Consider the following 17,417-nt stretch of genomic DNA (forward strand, 5'->3'; position numbering starts at 1 on the left):
TTTACAAGTCTTTCTCATTAAGATACTTGCACAACTATTTACTCAGCAAGCACTTATTTTTAATTTCAAGGACTATGCAACTACCTAGTCTTCTTTCATTGCATTTCCTTGCTCTTTGACGTGTTAGGATTTGTCGTCACTACCTGCTTTCCTCTCTCAATGGTTTGGCTTGTACTCCAAGCTGGTCTAACACGGGTGATTAGTCAATTGATTTGGTTGGGGACGGTTTACCAATTCTACGGAAGCTAATTGACCAGCCACACCAATCCTTGAAGGACACGGAAACATGGCAAACAATAAGAAAACTTAACCAAACCTGCTATGACAGGGTCAGTTGCTTGTCAAAGTTATCCATTTCTCCATCGTGTATACAACTATACAATGAGTCTTCTCCGATACTACAATTTCGCCAGTCAAAACTCAAAACTTCACACCGCAACCACCTCGGCAAGCCTAAAGAGAATTTACTAACGCAGCCTCATCTCTCAATCAAAATCCAGAGAAATCCGTCTCGCAGCAAGATCATGGAGGTCATGGCGGGGGCTGTGACGAGCGCCCTCCTCCACAAGCTGGACGCCATGCTGACGGACGAGTACAGGCTGCAGAGAAGCCTGAGGGGCGAGATCATGTTCCTCCGAGCCGAGCTGGAGAGCATGCAGGCAGTCCTCGAGAGAGTATCCTCGCCGTCGGCGCAGCCGGTGGACAGGCAGCTCAGGATCTGGGCAGGCCAGGTCAGGGAGCTCTCCTACGACGTGGAAGACAGCCTTGACAAATTCATGGTGCGTGTCGACCTCCATCATCCGGGCTTTAGCGGGTTCATCGGCAGGTGCTTGAGCCTGCTGACCACGGCCCGGGGCCGCCACCGGATCGCCGCGGACATCAGGATCATCAAGGGCCGTGTCAAGGAGGTCGCTGACCGCCGTGACAGGTACAAGGTTGACGACGATGTTTCCGCTGTCCGGCGGCCTGCGGGTACCACCATCGACATCGACCCTCGCTTGCATGGCATGTACGAGGATTCGACGAGGCTCGTAGCGGTGGGCGGGCCGAGGGCGGAGCTCTGCAGGTTGTTGATGGAGCAAGAAAGCTCAACTGCCATGGATGGTCAACTGAAGGTGGTCTCCATTGTTGGGGTTGGTGGCCTGGGCAAGACGACGCTGGCGAATGTCGTGTACCAGCAGATAAGAGGGCAGTTTGACTGCGACGCCTTTGTCACGGTGTCCCTCAAGCCCGATCTGAAGAGGGTTTTGGGCAGCCTACTCCGTCAGGTTAGTAAGCAGAGTTACAGCGAGGTTGAAGCATGGGATGTTGTGGAACTCATTGACAAAATCAGACACGTTCTTCAGGATAAGAGGTAACGACAAAAATCATCCACACTATATCAACAAGCGTTAGATTTAGTTTATATGGGTGTGTACATCACTTGATGCAGAGGCGGAGGGTCCGATCTTTGACTCTTTTCAGAAAAGAAAAAAAACTAGCTTTAGTTCATCTCATTTTTTTCTGGTTTTGATTTATTTTAGAATTTGAATGTTGAGAACTAAAGTACAAGGTTAATAATTATTTCAATAGAAATCCTTACTAGACGAGTGAGGTGAGAACAAGGAAGAAGAAACGCGAGAGAAAGAGGGGGGGGGGGGGGGGGTCAATTAAACAAGAAGTGTTGGGCAACACTTCTCTTCATCAACGGATACTTGTGTGATAGAAAAATTAGTAGATCATATATACATGTTCCAATTACCCATTACTTGCTAGTTTGTACTCAATTTTTGCCTTGTTTTAATTTCTAATATGGTGCTACAAACTCACAGGTACTTAATTATTGTTGATGATATATGGGACGAATCAGCTTGGAACTATATAAAGACTGTACTAGTTGAGAACAACTGCAGTAGCAGAGTAATCACAACAACACGTATTGCTGGTGTTGCTGCATCATGCAGCTCTTCCATGGACGGTAACATTTATAAACTAAATCCTCTTGCTCATGATGATTCGAAGAAGTTGTTCTATGAAAGAATATTTGGGAGTGAAGATGCTTGCCATGTGGAACTGAGAGAAATATCTGAGAAAATCATAAGAAAGTGTGATGGTGTACCATTAGCTATCGTCACCATTGCCAGCCTATTGTCTCAAAAATCAAATAATATACATGAATGGGACACTGTCAACAAATCCATTGGTTCTGGACTTGAGAAATTCCCCAATATGGAGAACATGCGTCAGATATTGTCTATTAGTTATTATGATTTGCCGTCCCATCTAAAACCCTGCTTTCTATACCTGAGTGTTTATCCGGAGGATTATACAATATTGAGTGATCACTTGGTACGAAGATGGATAGCCGAAGGCTTTGTCCATGGAAGTGATGTGGATACCTTATATAAAGTGGGGTTCGGTTACTTCAATGATCTTATTAACCGAAGCTTAATTCAACCACAACATGTAGATTCTCGTGGCAACGTAGGGGCTTGTCGTGTACATGATATGGTCCTTGATTTGATCACATCCTTATCGATTGAAGAAAATTTTGTCACTACATTAGATAGCCATCAACCTAGTGATCTTTCAAAGAAGATACATCGATTATCAATCCAAAACAATCAAGAACATGACACCATGCCACTTTCTATGATGAGCTTGTCCCACGTGAGATCATTTATCATCTTTCCTAGTGCTACAAAATTGATGCCGCCTCTTTCAAGATTTCAAGTTCTGCGAGTGTTGGATCTAGAAGGTTGCCGTGGCTTGGAGAATCATCATCTTCATGGTGTTCGGAATTTATTTCATTTGAGGTATCTAGGACTAAGGGATACAAATATTACCAAACTCCCAAAAGGAGTAGGGAATCTGTATTGTTTGCAAACATTGGATTTGAGTCAAAGTGGCATGATTGATCTGCCATCAACCATTGTTCGGCTAAGGAAACTTGTGTGCCTATACATTGAAACATCCGTAAAGCTACCAGATGGGATTGGAGCCATGAAATCTCTACAGGTTCTGTCTACCGTCGGTGTGAGTAACTCTCCAAACTTCTCAAAAGAACTAGGTTATCTTTCGGATCTGAGGGTTCTTAAAATTTCGCTATCTGGAACATGGGACAAGAACTATGAGAAACATTTGATATGTTCTTTGTGCAAGCTGACAAAAATCAAGGAAATAAGCATTCAATCTTCCAAAGTTCCCACAAAATTCATTGTGGATTTAGGATGGACCCCTCACAACCTTCGATATTTTTTCGGCAACATACCTAGATTACCAGAATGGATGAACTCCTCACTCTCAGAACTGTCCACTTTAATCATCACACTAGACAAAATCCAGCAGGAAGACCTCGGCACTCTCGGGGACATCCCATTTCTTCATTATCTTTGTGTTACTGTGCACAAAATCAAAAAAGCAGAAGGAAGGTTGATTGTCGGCACTGATCATGCAAAGTTTAAGTGTCTATCTGAGTTTCACATTCACAATGATTCAATGGGGATCATGTTTGCAGAAGGAGCTATGCCAAGGCTTGAAACCCTCGAGGTTACATTTCAGGTTCGCGAGGCAAAGGATGAATACAATAATTTTGAGGTCGGCTTGGAGAACCTCCATTCTGTTAAGCTGGTCACAGTTAGAATGCATTGTTCTGGTTCCAGGCTCGTTGAGGTGGAGGAAGCTGACGCTGCTATGAGGAAGACATCATCTGTGAATCCCAAACATCCGAGGCTTGATGTGATTAGATATTATGAAGATGAAATGATAGAGGGCGACGAGAAATCTCAACTTGATGAGGAAGCATTCAAAGAACAAGAGGTATTAATTATTGTTTTCTTAGTCGCACTAAAATAACAAGTACATGACTATCTAAGTGGGTGCATGGGTGCGTGTGTGCATGTGTGTGTGTGTTCTCCAAGTTAGTGTTCCTTTTTGTTACTTGTTCCTAAGATGTTCCCTTTTCCTCACCTTTTGGTGACTACCTAGCAAATCGGCATATGTAATAAGTTCTTTTTTTAGGGTGAAAAGATTTATATATTGCTCAGCGTAGCAGCCTGCTCATTACAATACAATTTCATACAGACTATCTGGGACACCAGCCATTTATAATAAGTTTATTTATAGGGCTTATCCAACTTGGAGAACACACACATACACATGCACACACGCACCCATGCACACCTAAGCACACAAACTTTTTTTGAGTAACAATTTGCTAATATAACAGTGGCTGACTTGATAACATTCTTATAACTTTTCTTCTGGGTAGATAAACTCAATGTTTTTTAATCATAAACAAGATGATTATTGTGAAACTGAGGTTGTTAGATACTTAGATCACCCTTGAAGAACACATGACATTCTACCATACTTGAGAATCACACCATTTAAGACCAGATGAACACATTGCACGATTACTGAAGAACATGATCAATAAAAACACAACATTTACATTGAGAAGTTCAGGAGATTTTTCTTTATTATGGTGTTGCCTTGTATAAGAACAAATGAGCTACTCAACTCCTGGCTGTCCCTCACTACTAGGGAAAAGCCTAGCAGTAGCGCGGGTAAGCGCGCTACTGATAAGGCGCTACAGCTAATGCTTAGCAGTAGCGCCTACTGGCACTCGCTACTACTATATCTACTTAGTAGTAGCGCTTTCCAAGTCAATCGCTACTGCTAATTATTAGTAGCGCTTTCGAAAACAACCGCTACTACTATTATTCCCTATTCCATTTCTTTTGAATTTTAGGTCGTATTCATATACATGTATACAATTTTTCATACAGTAGCAATTTAGAGATTGTTTTTACATTGTAATGAGTTATTAAATCACTAGGTGAAAGAACCTTGGATTAGTTTCAAGTGCATGGATCCAAAGTAACCAATGGTCACTCTGGATCCATCCATTTGAAACTAATCGGCGGTTCTTTCACCCAATGACATAATAACTTCTCATCATCATCATAATATCATTAACAACTGATCGTCATAATATATCATTATCATATAACTCCTCATAATCATCATTTTCGTCCATGATGGGACATCATATAACAACTTCGTCACTAGTTATAATAACAACTCGTCCTCATCATCATCATAGTACTCATAGTCACTACTCCTACTCAGCACCACCATCAAGTCTAAGACATTGTAGTCATATATAATCAACACTAACTAATTGTTCTTAATACTTAGGACCTACTCCTCTCTCCTAGCTAAAATACCATAAAACAGATAAACCGGTCCTTCACCATAATGAAGAATGGACATAAACCTATCTCCAACTTGTGGCTTGCGCACATTCATTTTGTCTCCAATTATTTGCGTGTGCTCATTCATCACTTTGCTCCATTCTTTGATTTTGAGCCTTCCATCGTTTGAAGAAATCAAGTATGCAGTATGGTAAGTCTCCGAAGGAGTTGGTCATAAGCTAACCATATGCATATCACCTTCGGTAAATAGCATGTCAGGCACAACCTGCTTCGGGAGCCTCTGTTCAAAAACGAAATAGTAACATATATAGTTAGCAATGGTTTACTTAAGAATAATGTATGCAATGAAGTTACCATCATTAACAAAATCTTACCAAGTTTTTAGCAATGAAGTTATCATCAAGCAATGTATGGACTAGTGGCACGTATCTAGTATAATTTTGGCTGATAGAGTGACCGGTTTTGAAGGCCTCAACATCTTCTATGAATGAGACAAGATAACCTTTCTCCTCACAATTAAGCTTGGAGTCATAGCTGTAGTATGTGTTGTCTACTACCTTCCAAGTATTTCTTGAAGATAAGAAATAAGCTGAAAATTATAAATAAATAAGTTTAGTATGGACGAACACCAAATATTTTTAAATTAACAACATAAATTACTGAACTTAACAAATTAGTTTGACAAACTCACATCTAGGCAAAACTGGAGGCATATCCACATCCACCCAGATGTCGATATTATCATCATCATCATAATCTTCGGGGCGAATATCAAATCTTATTCGCATTCCCTCCTCAAATCCATATGCCTTGCAGAGAGCTTCCCAATTAGAGAAACCGAAATGGGAGCGATCGACCGCATTGTAGAACTTAACCAGAAACTCGTAACCATGTTTAGTTCTTAAGTGAGCCCTCCTCGTCTCCACATTCTCAAAGTCATCTAAACCAAAACCAAGCTTCTCCAATACATATGGTCTAGCATGGCACGAGATGTACTAATCGAATTGAAAAAAATCCATAAATTACAGGTTGAACAAAAGAAGCACAAGTGATGATATTAATTACGATGAAATGCTTGTCATTGGATACCGTACAAACATCGAAGGTCTCTTCTAGCTTCACGGTGAAAAACCTATCATTTTGCAGGTGAGGAAACCTGTCGCACACACCCCGGTCATCATAGCAGTACCCGCACTTCGGGATCCCATCGTCATCAGACATCTCTTGTGTTCAAAATTCAGAGATTATAACTCGACAGCAAAACCCAAAAAATCCGGCATGACCTTTGCTAAAAAAGGACACATCGAGCGCCTAAAATTTGCCGGAACGGAAATTAATCAACACTCCGGCAAAACATAGGCCACTTATCGATGGTCATTGCATTTCAATGGTTCAAAATATGAAAAAAATATTCGAAAGTATCTTATATATAATCCTAACACTAATTAAACTAGTTTTATTAACTACTTACTAAATAAACTAGTTTTATTAACTACTTACTAAATAAACTAGTTCTATTAAGCACTTACTAAATAAACTAGGTCCATTAAGCACTTAATATAAATAAGCTAGTTATATTAATCACTTGCTAAATAAACTAGTTACCTACGATTTACAAAAGCAGAGACAAGGGAGGGAGGGAGGAGAGAGGAGGGGGAGGGGAGGCCGGAGGAGGAGGGGGAGGGGCCGGCCGGAGGAGGAGGAGGGAGGGGCGGTGGGAGGAGGGCTGCCGGCAGAGGAGGGAGGAGGGGTCGGCCGCAGGCGGAGGGAGGAGGGCGTGGTGAGAGGAGGAGGGTGGAGGGCGCGTTGGGAGGAGGAGGGACGGAAGGAGGGAGTACCTCCGTGGCGGACGGACGACGGCGGCGGCGGCGGCGACGAACGACAATGGTTATCGGCGCGGGCGAGAGTGCCTGAGAGGGAGAGTGAGTGAGAGAGAGGGTCGGCCGCATGGTGATAAGGTAGGGTTAGTAGTAGCGCGGGTATGAAAAAGTGCTACAGGTAAAGAGAATAGCGGTAGCGCGGTACGGTGTAAGGCGCTACTGCCATAACTAGCTGGACGGCGAGGTCATGGCAATTAGAGCAGTAGCGCGGTTTAGAGATGACGCGCTACTGCTATTTTTCTTTCAGCAGCGCGTTTTTCCGGCACGCGTTGTTGCCAAATAGCAGTAGCGTCATATTTTGAAGAGCGCTGCTGGTAATATTCTGTGTATAAGGTTTTCCCTAGTAGTGCCTGTGTACTTCCATATAAATTCCCCATTCACACATCTACTCTATCATATTTTTCGAACTTCAATAGTGCAAATTTTGATTGGCACACTCCATGAGCAAGTGGTATAGTTGTCATTGTAAATGAAATAGTCCTGACTACGAAAAGTAATAAACATGAGATGTTGGAAGGCACATTCAGTTAAGAAATCAAAGCTTATTATTTATGTTAATAATTCGCCCCAATGTAGTATACTTGGTAAAAAAAATACTGAACTATTTTTTTGTATACCAGCTTGTGACTGATCAATACCATGTCACTTGTTACAAGTGAAAGGTTTAAATTAAATTATTGCCCCTTCTCTTGAATGCAGATAATTCTTGAGAAGATTGGACCCTGGGGAGGAAATGCAGGGAAAAACCGTGACATAAAGGTGGCACCACGATATCTAAGAAGTGTGCGAATTTGTTGTGGTGATGTTATAGATGCGTTTGCGTTTTCCTACCTGGACAGAAATGAGAATCTGCATGAGACGCCGCTTTGGGGTGGTGTTGGTGGGACCATCCACGCGGTTAGTAATGAACTTCTCATGCACTGTGCAAGACCTTGTTAATAAGACAAACTAGATAAAATGTACTCTCCAAAAGGTGCGACAAGGAATATCAGTTTGATACAAAAAATTCAATAATATTAACACAGTGTTATTAATATAGTTGGATTGAACATCAAAAAAGTTTTTGTAGATAAATTTAAAATTCAGAAATACAAAGATTAGACGTATGGTTTACACAATTAAGAATGGGAAGTGGTTCTTTATATACAAAACAGGAACAGATAATTTATACAGATTGAGCTGCCAAACATATAAAAAGTAAACTCTGTGCCCAATTCCAAATATTAACCGAGCTATTCTAAATATTTACATATGTGAGCAGTTTTCCATTAGCCAAATTTTTTCCCAATAAACATTTGAAGCTTGATATTACCACTGATTTTGCAGATTGTACTAGAACCCTCGGAGTTTGTGATTGAAATTTCAGGGACTTTTGGTCCATATGGTCAATTTCCCAGCATCATAAAGTCACTTATGCTTGTGACCAACTTACGTACCTATGGGCCTTTTGGGAAGCTACATGGAACTCCTTTCCACTCTCGAGTGAAGAAAAACAGCAGTATTGTTGGCTTCTTTGGGTGCTCAGGGGAATTTCTAGATGCAATAGGTGTTTACATTCATCCTTAGTTTCTAAACCTTAGCTACGACTTCTCAGTGTTCTTTTCTTTCACGGGGAAGAATTCTCAGTGTTCTATGAAAATTGTCAGTACTCAAACTCAGTGATGTGTTCCTATAACAAATAAGATGGTTCCTGATTTTTGTAATGATGTGTATCTTGGTTTACAGCTGCTTGGCACAAGGCAAGGGAACTGGAATTTTGAAGCTGATTTGCTCCTGTAATCATGCCAAAACCTCGCGTTCCTACCGTTACCCCCGTCTTGTCGTAAACCATTCCAGAATTGAGCCCCCCCCCCCCCTCCCCTCGAACACCAGGAGCTGGCAGTGCCACCAGTTGAGGAAGAGGGTGAGGCCATGACTAGGGGGAAGGCGAGGCGGTCAAGCAGCATGGGGAAGCACACGTCCTTTGGGGGTGGGGGGTAGGGGGGGGGGAGTGTTGCTAGAGGCCATGAAGAAGGGGGTGGCTCATATCAATATCATCAGAGAAGACGACGAGGAAGAGGCAGCGCCTGACAAGGTGCCAACACTTGCAGACAAGGGAGGCACAGAAGGAGGAGGGCTGCCAGGAAGGCAGAGGATCTACCAGAGGAGGTCAACAATTTTATTATTGTTATTTTGCGATGGATTCATCTGTGTTTTAAAGGTTCAATTTCGTGAGCTAACATGGAGGTAGATTTTATCACTAAATTAGGGCTCTAACTGCTGTTAGGACCTAGGAGTATCTCTTTGGATGGGAAATAGACTTTATCCATCTACTCACAAGTCTATGGGCTCAGTATCCCAAATGTTAGTCGAGCAGGCATGCCTTGCTAAGCAGTCAAGGCCCTGGTTTGCATTGCGATTACAAAAACGGTCGGCGTAGATCATGGCATCCAGAACAAAATGGTTCGTGGCACCATTCAGTGCTTCTATGAGATGTCAAGTAATCAGATTCCCACTACATCCTAGCTGCAGCCCAATTTTTTCTTGACACTATTAGCTGCTTTCAGGTAGAGCTAAAGAACATAGAATCAATCTAGGCAGCACCAGCCGCAGAATGCAGAATCTATTCAGAGCAGAACAGGACACATAGTCCAGGGGACACCTAAAAAGTTGCAAACGATATTAAACCAAAACGAACACAGGGCAGCACAACACCACTTCCCCAGTTCCACCATCTTGGCGACGATCAAGTCAAGATCAACCTCCAGCAGCTTCCTCCCCCCCCCCCCCCCCCCCCCCGAAGAGCGGCTGGCGCTGCAAGAAAAAAAGGAGCATTTCATGCATGGCATCTCATCGGGTTGTTGCACAAGTTTAACTTCAAAACTCAAGTAGTGTGGATACATAAGTTACAAATCGCACAAGTTACTAATGTTGCATAAGTGATGCACAACCGGTGGTCCAAATCGCACAAGTTCGTAATGTTGCATAAGTGATGCACTACAATGAACCTCCTGTGCTCAGCCATCTCATCACAATCGCACCCTGTCTCTGTCATGCTTGATGTTGCTCATGATGTACTTCGCGTGGATGTCATACCTCCAGGATGCTACAATGTCCGCCCTACCCTGTTGTGCTCCCAGACTCCCACACAAACTGCTCAAGGAGCTACCGCGTGCTACTCGACTGCTATGACCTCTTCCTTATAACCCACAACGGCCTCACACACGTCCTCAACCGGCAACACTACCAGCTCCTCGTTTGGGGTCCTGTAAACAGTCAAGCCGACAACAAGTTCATTGCACCATGGTACAAAGTACGATCGGCTTCTTCTTACCAACATTACATTACACCACAGATCTTGTAGGAACATCGCAACTGACTAATGTAGCCTAAAGATCATCAAACGAAGGCAAAGCAAAATTTTTGAAGGGCTACAAGGCTCATGTTTGCACAAAATTTAATCTAATGAAATATTGGCATGTAATACGATTGGTTCAATGAAGTATATTAATTAACTAATAAACTTAAGTAACAAATAAAAAAAGATAAAAGAAAGAATTATATTGTACTACTACAATACAATACTTGAAGTCACCATCTCGTTTTTTGATAAGAACCAAGCAACATGTCCTGAATAAAGAGAGAAATTGGCAAAACTAACCTAGGTAATGTGGAGTCGGCCATGGGAGGAGGGTTGGTAGTAGTGGGAAGCGGCTCCCCTGACGTACGGCACCTGCCGTTGTGGCACTGCCATGTGGGCCTGTTTCCTGATGGGCTCACCTGTCAGTGGTGGAACGGCACCCTGCCGAACGGCAGAGGATCCTCGTCCGTAGTAGTGGGTGTAAGGCTTCCCGGACCTCAACTCCACGCATGTGTTGTTATTCATTATCTGTGAAGCCATGGTTAATTTGTGCTGCCTAATGTGGAATTGAGGGCCCAGAAGTGATACACACATCGCTATCAACCCTCCGCCCATAGCCGTCTCCGGATCACCAAGGCTAGGTTTGCCCACACCACTTTTTATTTAGGTCATTTTGCTTAATTCTCATAAATGATATTGTGATTCGAAGTAGAGTATTAGTATTTTTATAACTCTGTTCTTTGTTTATCTTATTTCTATTTATTACCAAATACACTTGTTAATATAGTTCAATAAACTTATCTTCGTGCATGGCAAGTCAATCATTCCATCAATTATATTTTCAGCAAACTTCAGCGTTATGGCCCTCTGGAAGATTTGTTTTGCCTTGTTTGATAACCATGGTGCAATGTATTGTTTGTAACAACTACAAGACACTGACCGTACTTTGTATTATGATGCAATTAACAAAGTGGTGGTCTTGGTTACAAGATCCCAAACCACAGACCAACATATTGTAGTGTCACCTATTGAGGAAGAGGTCATAATAGTTGAGTGGCAAGAGGAAGCACTCAACGGAACCACAAATCAAAAATGGGCAAATAGCTCCCATGCGCCGTCGTTGGTGTGAATTGTCTCTCATGCGACGTCGTTGGTTGTAATAGCTCTCATGCGATGTCTCCCAACGCATAAATAGCTCAAGCAAGACAACCCATTTACGCGGCTAGTTGGCTGTTAGTTAGGCTGAGGTTTGGTTAGGACACTAGGGGTTATGTGCTCTGAATGGTGGGGTCCACCTAGGGCCACGTAGTCAAGAGTCAACCGTCCACGACTCGACCGGTGACTGTGTGACCATGCTCGACTCGCCCGTGCTGGACTGGGCGAGCGGCGCCGCCGTAAGCATCTTCTCCGGCAGCGGTTTCTTCTCCGCGGTGGTGGAGCGCATTTCTCGGCAGCGGCAGAGCTATTGCGAGGTGAGCCCGAAACCCTAGTCCCACTCCCCAGAATTTTGGGGGATCTGTGGCCTCATGCTGCCCTCTGTTTCTTGGCGATTTAGAATCGGGCTCTATTGGATCCGGGGGCTGTTTCTTCTCCGCGACCCGGTGGTGGAGCGCCTTTCTCTGCAGCGGCTATTGCGAGTGAGTATTTTCCAAACACTACTCCCATTCCACTGAATTTTGGATAAATCTGTGGCCTCATGCCGCCCCTGTTTCTTGGCGTTTTAGAATCTCGATTGGATAGGAGATGGAGCGAGGGCTGGATGAGATGGAGCGAGGAGACAGTGCTTCAAATCAGTAATGCCACCCTCTTTTCTTGGCGATTTAGAATCGAACTCGATTTGGTGGTGAGTGTTGCTAGAGGCCATGAAGAAGGGGGTGGCTCATATCAATATCATCAGAGAAGACGACGAGGAAGAGGCAGCACCTGACAAGGTGCCAACACTTGCAGACAAGGGAGGCACAGAAGGAGGAGGGCTGCCAGGAAGGCAGAGGATCTACCAGAGGAGGTCAACAATTTTATTATTGTTATTTTGCGATGGATTCATCTGTGTTTTAAAGGTTCAATTTCGTGAGCTAACATGGAGGTAGATTTTATCACTAAATTAGGGCTCTAACTGCTGTTAGGACCTAGGAGTATCTCTTTGGATGGGAAATAGACTTTATCCATCTACTCACAAGTCTATGGGCTCAGTATCCCAAACGTTAGTCGAGCAGGCATGCCTTGCTAAGCAGTCAAGGCCCTGGTTTGCATTGCGATTACAAAAACGGTCGGCGTAGATCATGGCATCCAGAACAAAATGGTTCGTGGCACCATTCAGTGCTTCTATGAGATGTCAAGTAATCAGATTCCCACTACATCCTAGCTGCAGCCCAATTTTTTCTTGACACTATTAGCTGCTTTCAGGTAGAGCTAAAGAACATAGAATCAATCTAGGCAGCACCAGCCGCAGAATGCAGAATCTATTCAGAGCAGAACAGGACACATAGTCCAGGGGACACCTAAAAAGTTGCAAACGATATTAAACCAAAACGAACACAGGGCAGCACAACACCACTTCCCCAGTTCCACCATCTTGGCGACGATCAAGTCAAGATCAACCTCCAGCAGCTTCCTCCCCCCCCCCCCGAAGAGCGGCTGGCGCTGCAAGAAAAAAAGGAGCATTTCATGCATGGCATCTCATCGGGTTGTTGCACAAGTTTAACTTCAAAACTCAAGTAGTGTGGATACATAAGTTACAAATCGCACAAGTTACTAATGTTGCATAAGTGATGCACAACCGGTGGTCCAAATCGCACAAGTTCGTAATGTTGCATAAGTGATGCACTACAATGAACCTCCTGTGCTCAGCCATCTCATCACAATCGCACCCTGTCTCTGTCATGCTTGATGTTGCTCATGATGTACTTCGCGTGGATGTCATACCTCCAGGATGCTACAATGTCCGCCCTACCCTGTTGTGCTCCCAGACTACATGTATGACAACTTCACAGAGAGTTTCAAAGATGACATCACAGCTTTGGGTTACAGAGAAGATTACTCCTATTTTAGCCAAGACTCCAAACACTACTGCAAAGAGGCTTAAAGTTGACTTGGAGAAGCTGTACCCCATCCAGCTGCAATATACCATAGTGTGGAAAGAAAAACAAAGGGCCATGAAATCATTGTATGGTGACTGGGCAAATACATTTAGGATGTTGTATAGTTTTAAAGCAGAGGTGGAGAAGAGGTCACCTGGGAGTGTGGTGGAGATAGATACAGAGGTAACAGAGGATGGCAAGGTTTTATTCAGCAAGTTTTTTATGTGTTTGAAGCCTTGCATAGATGGATCCAAAGCAGGTTGTCGTCCATATTTGAGCATAGACTCATTTTTTTGACTGGAAAGTGGAATGGTCAGTTGGCTGCATGCAATGCTCTAGATGGACACAACTGGATGTTCCCAATTGCAATAGGAATGTTTCAATCAGAGACAGAGGCATCATGGATATGATTCATGATGCAACTGAAAAGATGCATAGGGCCAGTTTCTCCTTTGGCCATCCACACAGATGCATGTAAAGGGTTGGAAAATGCAGTAAAAAATGTTTCCCCCCATGCTGAGCAGAGGGAGTGCTTTGGACATATGTGGATGAATCTGATAAAGAAATTCAGAGGAGATGAATTTGGGCGCATGTGGCCAGCAGCAAGATCCTACACCAGACAGACACATTCCTATCACCTTGGTAAGATATTGACATCATGTAGTGATAATGAATTTGCTTCATGGTTGAACACCCACCATTCTCTTTTGTGGTATAGATCAGGTTTTAATACTGCCATAAAATGTGATCATATCAATAACAACTTGGCAGAAAGTTTTAACAACAAAGTGAAGGATTTGAAAGACTTGCCTGTGCATGACATGGTGGACCAAATAAGGATCATGATCATGCGTTTGTGGGAGTTGAGAGGAAAAATTGCTAATATTTTGGAAGGGGACAAGCTTCCAGCAGTGGTACAACAGGTGGTCAACAGGAGTAGAAATCTTTCACATCTATCTGTTGAGAAATCTTCCTTGTGGGGTGCTGAAGTTAGAGATACAAAGAGTGGCAAGAGGCATGTGGTAAATACTGAGTTGCATGAGTGCACTTGCCAAGAGTGGCAACACACTGGAAAACCATGTGAGCATTCCATAAATTTTTTGGCACCTAAACCCAGGTTAAATATGCACTCATATTTGCATGAGTATTATTCAGTACAAAAATTCAAAGCTGCATATGTAAGTCCAATTCCTGCACTGACTGACCAATCTCAGTGGCCTGAGGTGGAAATAGAATTTACCTTGTGTCCCCACGTCACTAGAAGAAAGGCTGGGAGGCCTAAACAGAGCAGATTCAAAGCTTGGTTTGAAAAAGGTGGTTGTAATAAGAAGGGGAAAAGGAAAAGGAAAAGAATGATAAGCCCAAAAGGGCTCAAAAAGGTAACAAAAATAGGTGCAAGTTGTGTGAGGTACTTGGGCACAGAATTGGTTCATCCAAGTGCATCTACACTCCTCAGAGGCCAAAGTATGTTTATGTTACTGTTTTTGCAAGTTTTTGATTTTGCTACTTGTTCTAGTATCTAACCAAGTCAAATGCTTTATTTTTTAGGAGGAAGCGTGCAGAAAAAGCCCCACCTCTTGTTGTTGAACAATGTTGGCCAGTGAAAAAAGCAAGACTCAATGGCTTTAGAAGGAAGAGCACTAAGCAGATAATGTTTGGTGACAAAGATATGGAGCAAACTGAAAGTGTTACTGCTGAACATGAGCTAAGTGTTTCTGTTTTGGACGATGCGATGCATACTGAATCTGTTTTGCAGGCGCTAGGGCAATCTGAAACTGTTGCAGATGAAGCAACTGTTGTGCTGCCATGCGAATCTGCTTTGACAGTTGTGTTGCCATGTTTGCAGGTTGTGCTGCCAAGTGTTGAGTTGCAAACTGAAGTAGTTGAACAATGTGTGCCATGTACTCAATCTGCAGAAGTGCAAACTAAAGAAGTGGGACATGGTCAGGTGCAAAAGTTGAGGGGGGCTAGTGGAGTTGGCAAGAAAACCAAGGGGCCAAAAAGCAAGAGCATCAGCATCAACAAACTATGCGCCGTGGAACCAAACGGTGGAAAAAAGGAGAAGAAATCGAGTGGTAGAAAGAAGTAAAAGAAATAGAGTTGAAATCATTCAAATTTGATGTGAAAACTTAAGTTTGTTGTCATTTGATGTGAAAACTTATGTTCTTTCATGTGAAAACTTATGTGCTATGATGTTGATTTGACTTGAAATAAAATTCAAATTTTAACCGACATTCAAATTTTAACCGACATTCAAATTTGAACCTATCTCCAATATTTTTGGAGTTCATTTGTTTGTTCTGTGATGTTGCATTATTTTATGTACTACTATGCACTTTAGTTCATAAATCCAACCCTTTTTGTGAAGTTCAACTCATAGTCACTGAAAATGTTGTCCAAACAGGCTTCAAAGTAAGGGAAAACAGCCCCATTTCTAAGCAAGTTTTTTTCGACCTTCTCAAAATCACCCAAAAAAGATTTTCTTAGCTTATATTATACCTATATAGGATCAATACGAAGTTTATGAAGGTTTTTTCATGCAAAGATCATTAGATCAAGTTTATCATTTTATATCATAACTATGTAACATAAAAAGACTATATGCGCAGGTTTTTCATTTTTTAGATTTTTTTTGAATTAATTATACACATTTGAATGTTCGGTCAAACCTTTCAAAACCCCATTGACTGCCTCCAAAACCCATGTAACCCTAGCGCCAAACGTCCACCGTCGATCTAACCCTAACGCCAAACTGGAGCCGTCGGATAGGCCTTCTAGAAGGATTCCGCGGGGGCGATCCGTGGGAGCCCTGATTCTCTAATCTGATTGGCCACCGTTTTTTCTCTCTGACGAACAGATAACGTTGAGCTGGGGAGCATCTCAGTGACCATTGGGCCGAGCGGATCGGGCCCGGCAGAGCCTGGCGTGCGTGCGCACGGCCGTCGAGAGGGGGGGTGGGCTGCATGCGAGAGGGTCAATGACATGTGGGCCATCCCTGTCCCATGCATGCCATGCAATGTCGCATCCTAGCTATTATATGCTCGTGAACGCTGTGACACAGCCTAGCCATTTGCATGCGGGCTTGCATGCACGCATCGACGCAGTAAAGCACGGCAGGGGCGCAACATATAGGTACGTCGCATCTAAGCTATTTTAACAAATGCATGTTTGAACGGGACGGACGCGTCGGTGGTGCAGCTCCTTTTTCAGTGTCACGCGCGGATGAACAGGCTTGTTTCACACGCGGCGTCACCGCCGATGCAAGTGCACGAAACGATGCATCTCGCCTGTGCTGCCCGTGCCTCTTTGGATGCTCTGCCCGCCGTTTTTGAATTAATGCCCGCAATTACTTATGCCAGTACGAACGGAGAAGAGAAAACGATCGAGAAGGCACCGTGTACACATTGACCACGGCTGCAACGCGGCTATAAAAGGGCGCCATTTCCTCATCCCTCTCACACTCATCTCTCAAGCCTCCTCCCCTTCTTCTTTTCGAGCCAAATCCACCACTCGAGCCACCATGCAGTTCAACGGCCCTACCTACCGTCGCCCTCGCACCGTGCCAGAGAGGGAGTACCCGGCCGGAGTCATCGCCGAGAATAGCCTGAGGGTGTGGGCCATCTCAAGGTGGAGGGGCCCTAGAGAGTTGGCTGGCTTCTTCCTCCAAGCCGGCTACCGCCACCTCCCTCCGGGCAATCCGCCCATGTTCCACCTCCACGAGCAGTACGATGGCAACGCCAACGGCTTGGTCATTGGCCTCTACGTCACCTTCACCAACCCCTACGACGCTCACCACCTCCTCGGCGAGGTGTTCTGGTGTGGATGCGAGTTTATCACGTTCACGACCTACAACATCTTCACCAACTTTCACCACATCTTCCCTCACCCCAACGGCATGCACACCCTCCCCTACCAGATGCCG

At 43.7% G+C, this 17,417-nt stretch overlaps 1 protein-coding gene and 1 pseudogene across 1 annotated transcript; both read left to right on the forward strand.

Moving 5' to 3' along the window:
* Positions 1 to 366: 366 nt before the first annotated feature.
* Positions 367 to 8,910, forward strand: LOC147983378 (disease resistance protein RGA5-like). Its single transcript, XM_087542895.1, has 4 exons — positions 367 to 1,354; positions 1,812 to 3,798; positions 7,778 to 7,975; positions 8,405 to 8,910. Exons 1-4 carry the CDS (start codon positions 525 to 527, stop codon positions 8,642 to 8,644), a joined length of 3,255 nt encoding a protein of 1,084 aa, XP_087399021.1. The 5' UTR covers positions 367 to 524; the 3' UTR covers positions 8,645 to 8,910.
* A 4,699-nt stretch (positions 8,911 to 13,609) lies between these two features.
* Positions 13,610 to 15,584, forward strand: LOC147983379 (uncharacterized; annotated as a pseudogene).
* The last annotated feature ends 1,833 nt before the right edge of the window (positions 15,585 to 17,417 follow it).

The sequence above is a fragment of the Triticum urartu genome, chromosome 2A (assembly GCF_056163025.1).
Source record: "Triticum urartu cultivar PI428250 chromosome 2A, HENAU_Tu73, whole genome shotgun sequence".
Lineage (NCBI taxonomy): Eukaryota > Viridiplantae > Streptophyta > Magnoliopsida > Poales > Poaceae > Triticum > Triticum urartu.